The 19,606-nt window shown below is 38.6% G+C and overlaps 1 protein-coding gene across 1 annotated transcript; it reads right to left on the minus strand.

Moving 5' to 3' along the window:
- Positions 1 to 17,888: 17,888 nt before the first annotated feature.
- Positions 17,889 to 18,337, minus strand: LOC115519811 (60S ribosomal protein L32-like). Its single transcript, XM_032594102.1, is given in 2 exon segments — positions 17,889 to 18,036; positions 18,038 to 18,337. Coding segments are annotated over 2 exon segments (438 nt in total). The 5' UTR covers positions 18,328 to 18,337.
- Positions 18,338 to 19,606: the final 1,269 nt, after the last annotated feature.

Below are 19,606 nucleotides of genomic sequence, written 5' to 3' on the forward strand. Positions count from 1 at the left end.
AACCTTCAATGAGTCGTCATGAAAAGTTTATCATGATCCCTTTTTAGGCCTCACATCTATCTGTTCCATTCTAACAGCCATTTTCTTTGGACTACAACATCGCTCTATTTCAAGCAACCTAAAATTTATCTCTGAACAGAAGCAATCTCCAATATAGAGAGATCTCTACAGTCTGCTTCTTCACCACTCTGTCTTCACTATGCAGAGTAGACCTTCTCACGTGTTCAAAAGCATATTTACATTACACGCGATAAACACAATGTTTGATATTCATGGAAATCTTGAGTCCCTCATAAGCAAGTCTCAGGTCAAAAGATAAATACAAATCCAAATTGTAGAATTTCTAGAAAGCAATGATAATGAAAACACTACATTTCAGAACCAAGATGCAGGGGGAAAAATGCTGAGAAGAAATGCAATTTTAAATACTCACATGGACAGAAAGGAAATCATGAAAGGGAATAAGTATCTCATGGAAGATTTGCACAAAAAGTTGAAAACTAACAGCCAAATTAGCTGAGGCAGAGAAGAAGGAATCAAAGACAAAATACAAATTAATCATCTCGGGGGAAAACACTAACAGAAAAACCTACTGATAAATAAATAAATTATATGTGGAAATAGAAAATTAATAAAACAACAACTTACCTGAGAAAAAGAGAAGATTAAAAAAATGCAAAATAAATAAACATGGTTAAGACAAGGGGTAAATCAATGTGGAAACAGGGAGAACAGAATAAAAACACTCGAGATTTGTTTTTGTTTTGTTTTGTTTTGTAAATTCCAAGCAAATGAATAGAAGCTGGATGAAATGGACGACACTTTAATACAATGTTATTTACCCAGACTGACTTTATAAAAGCAGCAACTAAATAGATTGATCTACATACAAGTGAAGAACTTCAACAACAGTATACTGCTAAGAGGATATCAAAAACACATGATTTCAGAGCAGAATTCTACCGAAAATACATACAAATTCTAATACTACTTAAATTGTCCCGGACGATCGGGGGCAAAGGGACATTTCTAAATTATTTTAATGAGGAAAATTCAATATTGACTCAAAATATAAAATGGTTGCCCAAAAAGAAAAGTATAGAATAAATTACTTTATGAACCTCCATTCTAGGGATTCAAGGATGATTATTAAGAAATATGTAAATAGATTATATTATTTCATTTAGAGAAATTGTATAAATCTCGCCATAGAAATGGAAATACATTTGACAACTTTCAACTATACTCTTGATAAAACACCAACTGTAACACAATAGAAATTGATGAGTATGTACTTAAACATGATAATGCACACACACAAGTGCATACACACACAAGTGCATACACACACACGGGTGCACACACATTCACACACCAGGTCCAGCTTAATGGAGGGACAGATCCTGGTGACATTATCGATTTTTAGAGTCAGGAAATATTCGCTCTCTTTTAACTTGTATCATTATAATCCAACTTTTAACTGGGGTATTGGCCAATGTATCAGGCAAACAAAAGACATTAGAGAATTAAAAGTGGTGATAAGGCAGTTAATACACACACACACACACACACACACACACACACACACACACACTATTTGTTGCTGGTATGATCATATAACCAGGAAACCCCAGAATGTATAAGAAAAAAACAAACTATTAAAAACGGTAAATCCGTTCAATGAGATAGCAGGATATAGAGTTTATATTCAAAGGTCAATAGCCCTCATATACATAGACACTAATACTATATAATGGAAGAAAAGGCTTCACTTTTAATGATAGAAAAAAACAAGCCACTAAAAAGAAATGTGCAAAAAACAACTGCGTGCAGAAATTAAAAAAAAAATCCTTAAAGACACAAAAGTAGACTTGATGAATGGAAATATATAACATGCTTTTAACAGAATGACTCAGTCTCATGAAGATGTCAATTGTCTCTGAGTTATTTATAAATTAAGTCAGTAAAAATACCAAGATTCATTTCCAGAATTAGATCAGCTGATTCTAATCTTATGTAAAACATGAAGTAAATATGGCCATAATAATACCGTAAGTAAAAAGGCGATACAGAGATACAGCCTTAAGAGATATTAAACATTCTATAAAGCCTTGAGAATTTTAAAATGTAGTACTGGAAAATAATCACAACAAAGAAATGGAATAGAAAATCCAGAAATAGACCCAAATATTTATAGAAATTTCATATATAACATACAAGGGATCTCAAGCCGGAAGGGAATATTTTTGACTGCATGTAAACAAACGACTTTGTGTAGGGGATTCAAAACACATGTAAAGACAGATGACAAGCTGAGAAAGCAGTTTTATTTTATTCAGGGGACATTTTTGCAATTGCAAAAATCCAAACTCTCCCAAGTGATCTATTAGGACTGGTTATGTCCAGCTGTATCCTACACAGTGGAATCCTAAGCAGTTAATGAACTTGTATGGGCAGATCTCCAGATCATATCTTTCATGGAACAAGAAAGGGTAAAAAGAATGTGCATGTTATGCTACCTTTTGAATAAGCAAGAAGAGTGTATATATATCTGTTTATATTTGCGTACAGACATACTAGAAGTCTCCATTATGCTCTTACTGCTGGATTTTGTCTATGCCAGTCTTCTGTCCATGTGAGTTCTTCCTCCTTTGTCTCCAGATCATTCCTACTTACCCTTCAGGTCTTCCTTTCTAAGTATATTTCTCTGGGAAATTGTATGGTCTTTGTGGTCCTCTGCTGTGTCGCAATTATTCCCATGTGCTTATCTTTACGTAAGCTTAGTCTGTCAAAGAAAACTATAATTGTTCATTTGTTTATCCCGTAAGTACCCTGAATAAATGACTATACCTTGGTCCCTGTTGTATTCCTTCTACCTACCAAAGTGCATCAACAAAAGATTGAATAAGTTCAATGAAGGAATTGCCATGCGATTAGTGACACAATATAAATGAAGTGTGATCATAGGAAAAACCACATAATGGCATTCCTGCGGGAGGCAGAGAAGGAATCCGCAAAGGTTTTGCTTCAAGATATCTTTCTTTTCTTCCTCCTGTCTCGTCCTTTCCCAATGATTAACTATCCACATGCTTTTTCCTTTTATCTTCTTTAAAGAGACCCAGTTATTAAAGAGACAGGAGTTGAGTGACATGTGGGAAAAGTATTTTAAGTCTGTCAAGATTTGTGGATAAAATGAGTCTTTGCCTCTTCCCAAACAATGAAATATAGTATCCTTGTTTACGGTGAGCAAGTAATGATCATTGATCGGGCCCAAGCTATGTTCCAAGAACTTAGTCAGGTCTTCTGCATAAATTGCCTCTTCAAATAAGAAGGCAACGTGCCTTGGTGAGAAGAGAAAGGGTTTTTCCAGTCTGAGTGATAAACTGGTTGACAAGGGAAGAAAGTACACGTTTTCATCCTTAGGAAGATATCTCACCATTCTGGTTTATTGCAGAGGAAATAATCACTATTGCTCCTTTGCTTGATTTGTCTACAACTTACAAGTGTCTCCTCCAAAGAATAATGTAATTTTTAATATTATTTGATTTTCTTCCCTTGACTTGTCAGAGTTCCAGGCAGGTTTTGGAGGCTGCAGACATGATGTCCTGGGGGACCAGATTGGTTCCCAAGGTACCATTTAGAAATCTATAGAACTGGATCCTCGGGAAAAAGATAAGACCAGTATTCCCCAGCAGTGACACAAATGGACACATTCACGTGCTGCTGTCAGCACAGAGCCCGCCTCTGATCCTCTGTTCTCCTCTCTTCCTCTGTCTCTGTCCCTCCCCTGCTTACTCTCTCTCTCTCTAAGTCAGTCTCAAATATGGGTCCAAAAAGAACCCCTTAATAACTTCACGCGAATCTCCACACATCTACTTCCAAGACTCTCCTCTGATATGCGGCCGTGGTGGTCATCTATGGCTCCTTCCTAAGGAAATGGTAGGATGATGAACGATATAGGGAGACTCCTAAGTTTTCCAGAAAATATGTGGAGCCTGCCGTTGCACACTGCTGTTACTCAATTGCACATCTGTCTGTCCGAGGTAAAGGAAACTTTTGTGAGGGCAGGACTGGCATCCGAGTCATCTCTAGTGTCTGTACCCACCAGATAGTTTGGCACGTGGTAGATACTAACTTCATGTTGAATTAAATTCCTTTAAAGTAAGGGTTCTCCCTTGACGGAGGCATAAACTGTGCTGTCTCTCCCTGAAAGAAGTGCTGAATGTGTTCAGCATTTTGAAAGAAAGGAAGCGCCACATCCGATTGATCTAAGATCGCTACGCCTCCACCACCAATTTACAAAAAAAAAAAAAAAAAAAACAAAAAACAAAAACGTGAAAAGGAAAAATGAAATCCAAGGCGGTGAGTCGCTAGCAATCCCCTGACCTGTGCCTAACACATTTGGTCTCTTTGAAGGAATCATCAAATTGTATCTTAAGTTAAATCTTGCTCCAAATGGAAGAGAAATTCCAATTTCCAAAACACGTTGGGTGGGAGCGTTCAGTTCCCAAAGAGTAAAGGAAAAAGAAGATAAAAAAAATTCTTTGAAGCACTCTACAGGAGACCATTTTCCTTCTCAGGCTTCTAAATGCATTTCTCACAGCACAATTTCAAAGAGTGAAACTGGGATTTGTCTAGCTTCCTTTTCCCCTTGAATTATCTGGGAATTAACTTTTGCAATCTCGACTCTGGGCCTTGAACTCATCAGGGTTCCAAAGCCGCTACAAGTCATAACACCACTCAGGTGCCCAGAAGCTGCTGTCATTTCGGAGGCTCAGAGGCTCACAGCTATGGGAAAAGCGAGCCTGCTCTCTGATAGAGATAAATAAATGGTTTCACCAGAGGAGCCTCTTGCATACTTTCAGACAGGACTACAAATAAGGGAGGGATTTGCAGAGATCAGGAAGGCGCTTCCTGCCCCCAGGTCTCTCCACCTCTAGCCGAGCAGGTGGCATGCTTAGGGGGAGAGTTCCGGCTGAGTGATGAGCAAAAGTGTGTTTTGTTATGCTTGTTGTTGTGGTCGTGGTGGTTGTGGTTGGTCTCTGACATTTCCTAGCTGCGTAACCTTGGGCAAATCCCTTTAAACCTTGAATGTGTATTTGTTCAACTGCAAAATCGAAGCAATTTGTACTTATTTCAAATGACTTTTTGTAAAAATTAAATCAGGCAGTGCTTTTAAGAACCTGTCTCAGAGAAGTACTCTATCAGGCCAGGGTTGTCTTCCTTTGATGAGGTACCGAGGTCTTCATCGGTGATAATTTGCTTAGGTCAACACCAATACAGGTTTTAGATTCCTTGTTTACAATTCAAATGCTTTGAGATGAACACAAGAGGTCAAGGGGCATCCATCCATTTTCAATTGTATCTCAAATTTTACAAATCTGTATGTGGGGAAATCTTTTATTAGTACCTGGTGAATTAAGAGTGTTTGTACTTTCATGCACAGTATGCCATTTAAATGATGAATGTGAGTCAAGGGCATCTGATTTCATTACAAGAAATATATATATATATTTTTTATCAGTGGGTGAAGGGGGTCAAAAGGTACAAACTTGCAGTTACGAAATAAATAAGTCATGGGGATGTAATGTACAGCATGGTGACTACGGTTAATACGACTGTATTGCATATTTGAAAGTTGCTAAGAGTAGATCTTAAAAGTTCTCATCACAAGAAAAAAATTATAGCTACGACGGTGATAGATGTTAATGAGACTTATCGTGGTGATCATTTCACAATATATACAAATATTGAATCATGTCTTACACCTGAAACTAATATAATGTTATAGGTCAATTATACCTCAATAATAATAATAAATAATATATAATAATAATAAAGTCATTTATAGTGCCCTTTAATGAAATCCCAAGCTCTTATCTTCAAGATTCTGCCCACCATCCTACTCTACCACATTTCACAATGTAGGAGCTTTACATTTGCTGCGCCCTACTTTCTTGAATGTTCCTTCCCCAGATCCACACATAACTGCCTCTTTCTCACCAGGTGATACCCATTTCAAATACCCCCTCTTGGATGTCACCTTCTCAAATCACCCAACATACACACCCTGTCGCTTGATCAGACTTTATTTGCATCACAGCACTTGTAACTTCCTGATATTTTCTTGTGACTTCATTTGTTTGTTCGTTTATCGTCTGCACTTACAAAAATAGGCACATTGCAGGTAACACGGTACCGTGCAAGTTCTTTCAAAAGAAACAAAGTTAGGTATTTTATCACTGCCTTCAAGTGTCTGTGAATTTATAAACTCAACAATCTATGGAAATATGTTTGCTAAACCTACATTTGCGGGATGCCATATTGTTAGAGTATGGTTATGAAAATGATAACAAAAATAACATGGCTACTGATTTTAAAACAGTAAAATCAGCCCACCCTAATTCTCTGCTCAGATACAATAGCAAAAGAATAGGGAGAAAGAAACGCAAGACCAAAAAGTCACTTTTTCATCAAACTAGAAACCACAAGGTATGTAGTATGTTGAAGGACAAGATGAAAAGTGTTGTCATAGCTTCCCAGATGGTGCAAAGTCTGGGGACACATGTTTACAATGTCAACGGAGACAGTGAGGAATACACTCAACTTAAGAAAATGGGAGCAAGAGTGAGAGCTTCCATGGAAACTGTTTGGTACCAGGAATAAGCACAGGAGACGGGAACCTAGGACACAGTATATAACCTCCCATAAGAGGCAGCCTTTAGGGGAGGGCAATGGTGGGGAGTGAGAAGCACAAATAAGAGAGCCCTACAACTGCTCTGCACAGTTAACTAAGGGCTCACTCATGCACACAACCAAATCTATTAGCCTGACCTTGGCCTTGGAGTTTCATATGTACCTCTTGTAAATGTGGCTCAGAATATCTCACCCAACTGAAGATGAATAATTGTGACAAAAATAACCCCTGGGGGCATCTGGGTGGCTCAGTCAGTTTAGTTTAATAAGACTCTTGATTTCAGCTCAGGTCATGATCTCATGGTTCATGAGTTCAAGCCCCACATTGGGCTCCACACTATCAGCGTGGTTGGGATTCTCTCTCCCTCTCCCTCTCTCTCTGCCCCTCCCCCCACTTGCTCACTCTCTCAAATAAATAAAACTTAAAAAAAAAGCTCTAGATCTATAAAAATATATTAGCATTTATACACACACATATACACATGTGCCAAAAAAAAAAAAAATACTGCTATCCAGTAGACAAAGCCTGCCATCATTACCATAAAAGGAAAATAAAAACTTTAATGAAGTAATAACTTAGAAAAAAAAACAAAGACTCAAATTTGAAAAACAATATCTAAGAAAATCATGAAACAAAAGAAGGGCATGAGGAGCAGAAAAAAAAAAACTAAAGGAAAAGAAATGAAAAAATAAAACCAATGCAAAAAGTCGTATAAAGGAGAATGAATATTGCAGAAAAACGGAGGCTGCTATAAGGAGCACAGGATGGAGGGGCGCCTGGGTGGCGCAGTCGGTTAAGCGTCCGACTTCAGCCAGGTCACGATCTCGCGGTCCGTGAGTTCGAGCCCCACGTCGGGCTCTGAGCTGATGGCTCGGAGCCTGGAGCCTGTTTCCGATTCTGTGTCTTCCTCTCTCTCTGCCCCTCCCCTGTTCATGCTCTGTCTCTCTCTGTCCCAAAAATAAATAAACGTTGAAAAAAAAAATTAAAAAAAAAAAAAGGAGCACAGCATGGAGAAAAGCAAGCACAGGGATCAATGAGTTAATGGAGAACTGAACCAATAATATAATACAGACCCGAAACAATATTAAGAGCTATAGAAGACACATTCTTAAAATAGTTGTTTGGAGTGCTCGCTTCGGCAGCACATATATTAAAATAGTTGTTTGGAAAGAAAAATATTGTTTCTGAAGAGGACAAAAGTAAAAAAAAAGGAAAATGGAGCTATAATTTAATATTTTCCCCAGGTATAAAAGAAAACTTGATTTTAGATATTAAAGAGGGCATTGAGTCCTGGGAAAGAATTGACACATAACGATTAGCCCTGAAACATCTCCTAATAAAGTTACTGAAGAGTAAATTAAATCAGGAATCTTTCAAGCCGGGATTTCTAGCAGTGCTAAAAACTAGCAGGGAGTGCTTCAGTTTCTAAATGAACCAAAAAGTCCCAATAATGTGTATCAGCATTTAGGGGTTTAAGAGCAAAGACCGTACACACACATTGTTAGGAATTTCCAGAAACAGAATAAAGATGTCCGGTGAGGCCTCCTTGAGGAAGCTATGATGGGATAACCTTGAACCAAGTGAAAAGTAAATAGAGAGACTACAGTGAGTGGTTAGGGCTGACCACGGACCCCATTTCCCTGTAGAATGAAGACCGCAACAAATGTGGCACTCGGCCTTCAGTACAAACTTTGAAGATTATAAATTTTGGTGTTTTAGAAAATCTATAACCAGCAGGAGTTAGATGAGGGAGAGAAGGTATAAGATGGTAGAAGGATGAAATTTCCTCATATTTCATGGACAGGGGTAAAAAAAAAAAGTATTTGAAGGAGATACAATAATTCAGAATATTTTAAAGGCATAAACACATTAGGACGTGTAATACAATCATGTAGAATGTGGAGGTGAAGAGAGTGAGCTCTGGAAACAGACAAAGTGGAAGATTTTTCCCTCCTATTATCATCTATGGAAAGGCAATACTACAAAATGTTTAAATGAAGGGAGACAAATGCAATATAAATATATATATTTATATATATATACACACACTATATATATAGTATATATTTATATATATACATATATATGTATATATACATATATATGTATTTATATATGTATGTATATATGTGTATGTATATATATACATATGCACACATATATGTATATATACATATTTTTATGAAGGTAGCAATTAGCTAAAAAGCATAAGAAACATACAATGCTAGCAAAGCAATCACAGACAGCAGAGTAGAAGAAACAACAAAACAAAATAATTGCTCTAAAATCAAATCAGAAACAATGGCATCAAAGAACATAATAGTACCAAGTCAAAACTTTATTGATCTGCCAATCAATAAAGAAAAAAATTAATAATGTCAATTAAAGCTAAAAAAAAAAAAGAAAAAAAAGACTGGATCACAAAAACAAAATTTAAATAGTCTTTAAAAAAAAAAAAGCAAGACGCAGGGCACCTGGGCAGCTCAGCCAGTTGACTGTCTGACTCTTGATTTGGGCTCAGGTCACGATCCCAGGGTCCTGGGATCAAGCCCTGCATCAGGCTCTTCACTGAGCATGGAGACTGCTTAAGATTCTCTCTCTCCCTCTGTCTGCCCCTCCCCCATCTCCCTCTTTCTCTCTCTCTCTCTCTCGCTCACTCTCAAATTAAAAAATAAAATAAAATGTGTTTTAAAAGGCAAGACAAAGTGACTAAGAAGGATTGAAAACAAAATGATGGGGAAAAGTTTTTATGCAAAACCAAACAAAAGGAAGGAAACAAGGACCAGCCATGATTTCAATATCAAGAAGTGATTTCAAAACAGCAGCATTAAATGAGACAAAGACAATTTAAAAAGCTAAAGAGGGTAATCTAAAAAGTGAATAGAAAATGGAAAATTATTTATGATTTGCAACTAAACTAATCAACCAACCAAAAAAGGAAAGAAAAAAAAAAAACACCTCTTTTGTGAACAAGTTTTTTCAAAGAGAAAACTCAAATGACAGAGAAGATAGAAATCAGTGAGTATGAAATACTGCGACTCAAAATCAACTGGACATAACAAGTGTTCAAAGGAACACTTAGTCTTAAATATTTAGTGACTAGGAAAGAATCCAAATAATCAACTCACTTCCATAGTCAAAAATACCAGAACAAGGAAAATAAAAATTTACAAATGATAATGAAGTGGGTAATAACAATAAATAATAGATTAATGAAATAGAAAAGAGAAGAATAAAAGGAAAAATAAATAAGTAAAACCCTTGAAAAAATTAACCATCTTTTACTCTAATAAAAGTTCAAGGAAAAAGCATATACAAGCCAACAACCACAACCACAACACCACAACAAAACAATACAAATTTAAAGCATGAAAGCAATAATGATATTCAACACTATGGAAGTAAATTGAAAAAGATCGAACGGGTGCTCACTATGGACTACATAAATTATCAAAACTGGTGACTATAGAAAAGACAGGGAACCTAAAGAGATAGGAAACCAAACTCCGTTAAAAACAATTAAGCTAAAGAACACGTTGTGAAAAATCGCCTCTGTCAAAGAACGAAACAAGACAGGCAAATAAAAACAGGCCAGTGCGTTTCACAGAGGATTTTCACTAAATCATACCAAAACTCAATTAGTACTCAATTAAGATCAATTCCTTATATAAATGTTGATTTAAAAAAAAGAAATCCTAAACAAAGTAGTTGCAAACTCTGGCCGCTCCCTGAAAAACAACATAACACGTCCAAGAGGACTGATTCCACAAAAGCGGGTGAGTTCCTATTAAAAAAATACACCAGTTAAATTCATTTGATTTCTACATCAAAAGCGAAAATGGTCTTCAAAAACTCAGCAAAAGCTTTTGATAAGATCAGTATCAGTTCAGGGCGCCTAGCTGGCTCTGTCAGTAGAGCATACAATTCTTGATCTCAAGGTTGTGAGTTCAAGCCCCACATCAGGTGTTGAAAATACTTAAAAATGAAATGTTAAAAAAAATCAGAATTAGTTCTAGACAAAATGCCTTAAAAATACCATATATTAGTGATATGCATTTATTGAACTCTTACTCTATTCCAGTATCAGCGATATACATCTACTGAACTCTTACGGTATTCCAGGCAGCACTCTAAGTGCTTTTTGTGTATTAACTCATTTTATCATTTACAGCCATTTACAGCCATTTTATCCTGAATACAGCCTTATAAATTCATCACGAGCAATGAGGCCAGGCACAGTTCTTTTTTTTTTTTTTAATGTTTACTTTTATTTTTGAGACAGAGAGAGACAGAGCATGAGTGGGGGAGGGGCAGAGAGAGAGGGAGACACAGAATCTGAAGCAGGCTCCAGGCTCCAAGCTGTTAGCACAGAGCCAGACTCGGGGCTTGAACTCACCATCTGTGAGATCATGACCTGAGCCGAAGCCAGACACCCAACTGACTGAGCCACCCAGATGCTCCAAGGCCAGGTACTATTCTAAGTACTTTACATACATTATCTCCTTTAATCCTTATAATACCCCATGAGATAGGTGTTACTATCCCATCTTTATACATACATGAACATGAGTATACAAGCACACTTGATATATCAACTCAAAAGCCCCCTTCAGGGTAAATACGAAAGCATTGAAAATCTTCCCATTAGAGGCAAGAAGGAGATACGGGTTTTCATTAGCACCATTATTATCTCACTAGGCTTTGCAACTGCAAATAAATACGATTACACAGGAAAGAAAAATACATATAAAAATAAGATAACAAATGGCCAGATCCATTGCAAAGGTACAACCTTATTTGTGGAACACCTGCCAGATTCAATTGAGAAAACTCATTTCAATGTTCAAACAATCAAAAGAAAAAAAAAAAACCTCAGGATACTTGCTGTGAATTTCATATGTAGAAATAAATACTTTCTTATTACCATGTTGGAAGAAATAATGGAAGAAAATATGTCATTTATATCAGGATTAACAGTAAGGCAGAGATGTAGAGAACTAGACATAAATACCTAGAGGGTCTATCTTGAGGCAAGGTCTGCATTGAAAATTAAAATGAAAGTCATAAACACACAAAGACTTCAACAAATAGGTAGCCTTGCCATATTTAAGGAAAAGATAACCATTTTCGTTATCTCTGTAGACATATAAACCTCATGCTGATTTAATAAACATACCATGTTTTTGAAATACAGCTTTGTTCTCAAGATCCTTAGAAAATCTTGAGAAGAATGGCTTGAAAATTCTGAGAAAAAAAGAATATGAGGGAAGATTAGCCTTAGCTGATATTAAACATATTCTAAACCTCCAAAAAAGGAAGAGCGTGATTCTTGCATGAAGAGACAGGTAAATCAGACAACTGGAAAGCTGACAAGAACATAAAATATCGCTATCATGATCTAGGTGTGAAAAGGGCACTTCAGTTATTCTTTTTTTTTTTCAGTATATGAAGTTTATTGTCAAATTGGTTTCCATACAACACCCAGTGCTCATCCCAAAAGGTGCCCTCCTCAATACCCATCACCCGCCCTCCCCTCCCTCCCACTCACCCCCCATCAAACCTCAGTTTGTTCTCAGTTTTTAAGAGTCTCTTATGCTTTGGCTCTCTTCCACTCTAACCTCTTTTTTTTTTTTTCCTTCCCCTCCCCCATGGGTTTCTGTTAAGTTTCTCAGGATCCACTTAACAGTGAAACCATATGGTATCTGTCTTTCTCTGTATGGCTTATTTCACTTAGCATCACACTCTCCAGTTCCATCCACGTTGCTACAAAGGGCCATATTTCGTTCTTTGTCATTGCCATGTAGTACTCCATTGTGTATATAAACCATAATTTCTTTATCCATTCATCAGTTGATGGACATTTAGGCTCTTTCCATAATTTGGCTATTGTTGAGAGTGCTGCTATAAACATTGGGGTACAAGTGCCCCTGTGCATCAGTACTCCTGTATCCCTTGGGTCAATTCCTAGCAGTGCTATTGCTGGGTCATAGGGTAGATCTATTTTTAATTTTCTGAGGAACCTTCACACTGTTTTCCAGAGTGGCTGCACCAATTTGCATTCCCACCAACAGTGCAAGAGGGTTCCCATTTCTCCACATCCTCGCCAGCATCTATAGTCTCCTGATTTGTTCATTTTGGCCACTCTGACTGGCGTGAGGTGATATCTGAGTGTGGTTTTGATTTGTATTTCCCTGATGAGGAGTGACGTTGAGCATCTTTTCATGTGCCTGTTGGCCGTCCGGATGTCTTCTTTAGAGAAGTGTCTATTCATGTTTTCTGCCCATTTCTTCACTGGATTATTTGTTTTTCAGGTGTGGAGTTTGGTGAGCTCTTTATAGATTTTGGATACTAGCCCTTTGTCCGATATGTCATTTGCAAATATCTTTTCCCATTCCGTTGGTTGCCTTTTAATTTTGTTGGTTGTTTCCTTTGCTGTGCAGAAGCTTTTTATCTTCATGAGGTCCCAGTAATTCATTTTTGCTTTTAATTCCCTTGCCTTTGGGGATGTGTCAAGTAAGAAATTGCTAACGCTGAGGTCAGAGAGGTCTTTTCCTGCTTTCTCCTCTAAGGTTTTGATGGTTTCCTGTCTCACATACAGGTCCTTTATCCATTTTGAGTTTATTTTTGTGAATGGTGTGAGAAAGTGGTCTAGTTTCAACCTTCTGCATGTTGCTGTCCAGTTCTCCCAGCACCATTTGTTAAAGAGACTGTCTTTTTTCCATTGGATACTCTTTCCTGCTTTGTCAAAGATGAGTTGGCCATACGTTTGTGGGTCTAGTTCTGGGGTTTCTATTCCATTCCATTGGTCTATGTGTCTGTTTTTGGCACTTCAGTTATTCTATTCACACCTTACTTTCCTTGTCTGGAGAACACAGTCAAGAGTAGCAACTACCAGGTCACTTTGAATAAGCATTGCATGAAGGAAAGGCAAATCTGTATCCAGAGTCAGTGTCTATCACAGTAAGAACAAAACATTGTCCTTTCTGTTACAGAAGTGGCCCAGTATAATGAACCTGCTACCAAGTATCTGATTGATTACCCTGGGGAGTGGTGCCATATGAGGGGCTTTGCATTGGTTACTACGGCTGGTGTTTTGGGCAAACTTCTTCTGAGAGTCGTTTCTGACATGCATGGAGAAAAAGGCACTTGCCAGATCAACGGATACCTACGACATACCAAGGGATGTGTTAATTTACTCAAGCAATAAAACCACATCTGATACAGTAACTGCAGGTACAATCATCACCACGTTTAGTTTTTTGGTAATCTGCTCTCATCCTCTGAAATCTGTCTTCTGCATGGGCCACACAGGCAAGTCAAATATCATGAGAATCACCACCTTCAAGTCCTTGCTGGGGGCAGTGACCTCTGCAACCCCTCCATGAATAATGTATTGTCTTTGTTCTCTATTTTCCTGAGTAGAGACAGTCCTAATGGCTTCACTTGGTCCTTCTCACCATAGTAGCCCTCACCCCATAGGTCAGGGGACCAGACTGAGGATTCTGCCAATTGCTAAGCATGGCTATTCCAAACAAGCATTCCAGAACCAGGGAAATAAACACCAAAAGACTCCAGGGACTCACTAGACCCCACCGTGAGATGAACCTGAGCTACAACTCCATTGATCACCTGACTTCCAAAGCCTCTACTCTGACTGATGGGCTGCAGTGACATTTTGGATCTCCTGGAATTATTGTCAGTTCAAAGTCATATTCAGTAATCTCTGGAAGGTCTGATTAGTTCCTTATCCCCAGTGCAGAGTCACCATGGTGAAAGGCCATAATCCCTTTTGGGGAAGACTGAGAGAAAGACTGACTATACATTTTTTATAGGGTACACGGTCGTCTCTCGAGGGAGCTCCTCGTTTTTTTTGTGCAAGGAGCTCTGGGTCAGTAAACTGGATCAAGTTTGGAAACTGACGTGAGGGGTCCTGAGTCTCTATTTTCATTATGTAAATTTGACTTTTGTTCACTTGACCTGGAGCCCTTCCTCTTAGAGACGTCAAGTAAGAATTTAGTAGGCCCCACATCTATTCCACTTTTAGGAACATTATGATCAACTAGCCAACACCATGGGTCTTTGTGAGTCAGACTATTTTAATTGTCACTTGGACGCAGTCATCCATTGCAGTAACTATGGCCATCTTGCCTTTGGAAGTTGATGCGGCCACTTGGCCCCCACCACCCAGGATCCAATTTACCCTCTTGTATTAGGTTTTCTGTTGCATTCAGTGGCAGCAGTTCCCATGGTAATTTCAGTCCTATGGAAAAAGTGATTACAGAGATCTGCAGGGAGGCTGGGGCTCCCCTCACGGTATTGATGATGGACATGTCCTCTGGACCCTCCTCTGTGGGTGAGCAGGCCTTCCACGACAAATCCACTCTAACGGTCGAATCTCCCTAACCCTTTGAAGCCATTTCTCTCCAGTATGTCAAGGCAGGCCTAGCATTTCAAGTTCATTTACTGGGGGCCACCTTTGTTCCCCATTTCCACAAAATAGCGAACTTTTAGAGCCCTTTCTAACACCGCACGTGGCAACATTAAATCCAGAATCTCTGCTTTGTGAGCTCATAGCAATAAATTCAGTCTGATATAACTTTATGTTCCTTTCATTATTACCCCATGCCCTTAGTGTACATTTCTACCCATATTCACCAGGTTTGTGTCTCAATAAATTGGAAAAATCAAATAGCTCTTTCGGAGTGCAGCACACCTCCACGTGGGTCACAATTTTCTACCTCACCTTTGGAGTCAAGTTAGAGGTCTAGAAGCAAAGAAGGGCGGTGGGGGTGAGGAGTATCAGTAGTGTATACAACTGTTTCAGGGGAGGCCGCAGCTGTTTCCTCATGCAAATAGGGTTAATCTCCTCAGACAGGGAGGGAACAGCTGCTTCTATGGGCAAAGAAGAGTCATCAGAATTTAGGGGTTAGATTCTCCAGTTTCATCAGAGTCTTTCCATTTTTCCCCACTTCAACTTCCAGGATCTCATCCCTCCCACCCCCGTCAATGCCCTTGCTTTAGCAGTAGAAATGCAGTAAGGTTGAGAATTCAATTTGCATTGCAATTCAGCCACTCGGGATGAGTTTCGGGTTTTGGTTTTTTGGCAATCTCAGTTCATTTACGTGGCACTTCAGCTGGAAGCTGGAATCCTTGAACTTATCCTTTTCTTGTCCGATGATATGGGAGCAACCAGACAATCTCATTATACTCGTTAATTTGATAAAAATGTTCAAAGATATCATACCTGTGGTCACATGTGTGGTCACAGAACCTTGCCTTTTATTTGATTATGAATATCCAATGGTGGTATCTTGCTTATCACTATTGCCACACCACACCATGGGCCACCACTGCTCTCCATACTAATGGTAGTGCCTTGAAACTTCATCTTTTAGAAGACCAATTCCAGGGAAGCGTAGGTGGCTCAGTCAGTTAAGGATCCAACACTGATTTTGGCTCAGGTCATTATCTCATGGTCGTGGGATCAAGCTCCCCATATGATTCTGTCTCTCTCTCCCTGGCTCTCTCTGCCCCTCCCCCACTCACATCCATGCACACACTCTCTTGCTCTCTAAATAAATAGTTAATAAATAAATAGAAAACCAATTCCAGAAACACCAGATTCAATGTAGAAATCTCACCTTTCAGATGATATTTCCCTTGAACCACTCTGTACCAAAACCTGTAGTAGTCAAAATTTCCCAGAGAAACAACAAATAGGATGCATGTGTTAACACACATATACCTATACAGACATATAGATATAGATAAGAATAGTATGTACATGAATACAGAGAGAAGTGTTTCTTGTAAGGAATTGGCTCACATGCTATGGAGGTTGGTAAATCCAAAATCTGCAGGTCAGATGGCAAACTAAAGACCCGGAGAAGAGTTGCGGTTTGAGTTCAAAAACAGTCTGTTGGCAGATTTCCCTCTTCTTCAGGGGAGGTCAGTCTTTTTTTTTTTTTTAAGACCTTCAATTGACTGGATGAGATCTATCTACATTACGCAGGGCAGTTTGCTTTACTCAAAGTCCACTGACTCAAATGTTACTCTCTCTTAAAAAGCCTTCCCCAAAATATCTAGACTAGTGTTTGATCAAATATCTGATCAAAATAAATCAAAATAAATAAAGTAAACTTCAAAATAAATAGCTGGGTAATTTTAACCAAGTGAGTTTTCTTAATGTAGCATGGAAGTTATAATGCTGATGCAAGTGTTGTTTTAAGATTTAAATGAGGTAATATGTAAGGTACAGTTCCGGGCTATAGTTCATATTTAATAAAGTGACAATTAGCCATAATTAAACTATCATTGTTCATATGTGTCTTTAAGCTAATTTCATTCAAAAGGTAAGTAAAATTTTATATCCTGCTTTTGTTGCTTATTATTAGTTGTGAGATTGCTTTGGATATTGTTATATAGAAGTAGTAACAATAATTTTATGAATATATAATATTCTATATATGGACTTATCATAATTTGCTTATCTTCCACTTAGCTTTTAACTTATATCCTGTTTTTCACTGTTATAAACTATGTCACAAATTTTGAATAAAAATCTACATTGCTTTTAATTTTTATTATTACACTCCACACATGTTTACATACTCCCATATACACACGTTTTGGCCTGATGTCTTCATTTTTGAATACAGATTTTAACTTTAAATATAAAACCTGAATTCAAGCTATGCCTTGGACTTCAATTTCATGTCTTTCCATCATAACAGGCAAGGCATTTATTTCCTTGGGAACACTGTAGATTTATTCATGCCTCCTCTACAAGAAAACAGTTAAGTGACCTTTTCCAATAATCTTTGCTTTGAGGGGAAAGGAAAAGGTTTTACAGGTGCCTTGAGAACCTTCCAGAATTTCATCTAGTATTTCCTGGTCTTCAAATATAACCTGAGTGCAGAGAGGTATAGCTGGGTACCTGGCACAAATTAGTCAGAGAGGGGTTAATATACGAATGTATGATGGATCATACTAATGGACCAGCAAAGTAACTTGGTAAAAGTCTCACCTGTTATATATGTCTTTATCAGAGGATAAAGACCTTAGAGCTTGAATGCCTACCAAGTTACTTAACCTACACCTTAAGAACCTTAGTTCTTTCCGGGGAGTAAGGGCATAAATCAGAATCCCTCAGGGACTGGTTTTATTTATTTTTATTTTTTTTTTTGTAGTTTTATGGTTTTATTAACACAAATTTATGTGCACATAAGCTGTCTGTCCATTCATTTTCTTCACTGCGCAGCCTGGCACTGGTGACGGCCGGCTGGGCTGCTCTTTCCACACTGGCTTTGGGGTTCTTGGAGGAGACATTGTGAGCAATCTGCACAGGAAGATTTGCTGCACATCAGCAGCACTTCAAGCTCCTTGACCTTGTGGACTAGGAACCTCCGGAAGCCACTGGGAAGCATGCGTTTTATTTTCTTGTTGCTCCTGTAACCAACGTCGGCCATCAAGATCTGGGCCTGGAATCTTCTGTGCACTCTATTGTCAGCGCCTCTGGGTTTTCGCCAATTGCACTTCATTTTGACATATCGGTCTGAATGGTGCCAGATGAACTTCTTGGTCCTCTTTTTAAGGATCTTGGCCTCCACCAGAGGTCTGAGGGCGGCCATGATGCCGAGTAACAGACGGCTGCAGCCTCGAGCGCCCAGGAAGAGAGGGGAAGGTGGCGCGCGAGGGCTGATGGGACTTCTCGGGAGTGGTTTTGAAATGCGCTCGTCAGTTTCCACAGCGCCACCCTTGCTATTCAGCCATAACTTGAGGGTTAGAGTATGGGAGAATGCAGCTCTAATATACCGAAAAAAATCATCCCCAGGTAATTGTGATTACTCTGAGCCTAATTCTGCTTCCATACCCTGTGGAGGCCCCAGATCCTGCCAAACCCTGATATGGTACAATAAGAACTGCCCCGTGATGGGAGTTAGGAACAGAGCCGGAAATGGAATGCAGGTCCCTTGATTGCCACCCGGATGCCCTTTTCAAGGCAGTCTTTCCACAGGGATTATCTTCAATTCATCATTTGAAATTGGAAATACATTATATCAGCTGCAATCATTTAAAATGTTAACAAGAACTAGTTTTCTATGTTTCCGGAGATAGACTAACACTCTACAAAATTAGAAAGAGCTTAGAGGAGAAGTAAAAGATCAGGAGTGAGAGAATTTCAGATGCTCAAACATGCTACACACTATGGGAAAACAATGAATTTAGGAAATAGTTGCCTTGGAGATGAAACCCAACATCCCACTTACCAGCTGTGGGAACTTGAATCAATTACTTCACCTTCCTTTATCTTTGTTTCCTTATTGGGGTTATTGGAGATAATAATGCCTATCTCGTGGTGTTGTTGAGAGAATTAAATGATATCATTTATAAAGAGACCTTCTTGCTTAACAACAGTGGAAAGGATAGTAGTCATAATAGGAGTGGCTGTGACACAATAATTTCTGATTTCCCTCCTTATTCTCCCTAACTTGGCAGTAGGTTGGAAGAGGGGTAGCCTTTATTCAGTGGGACCAGCAGAAGGCATCTCAAAAAGTTTATTTTGAAGATAACAGAGGAGAGTATTTTACGCTTCATATTTCACTAAGAGTATTCCCTATGGCCTTGTAGAATTGTTGGAGAAAATGACCCTGCAGAGAGAGAGAGAGAGAGAGAGAGAGAGAGAGAGAGAGAGAAAGAGCTTTCAGATCCGACATTTATCCTGCTTGACTCCAGGACACTCTGGAATACAGATATCGTTATCTTGTGTGGCCCGGGACAAGTAATTTATTCTCTTTTCACTTTCTTCCCCAACTGTAAAGTGAGGTGGTGGGACACAGCTATGTCTATCATTATATGTGTCTTTAAGATTACAGTGCCCCCAGGTAAGGGTTCTTGCCCTAACGACGG

This window comes from Lynx canadensis, chromosome C1 (assembly GCF_007474595.2).
Source record: "Lynx canadensis isolate LIC74 chromosome C1, mLynCan4.pri.v2, whole genome shotgun sequence".
Taxonomy (NCBI): Eukaryota; Metazoa; Chordata; class Mammalia; order Carnivora; family Felidae; genus Lynx; species Lynx canadensis.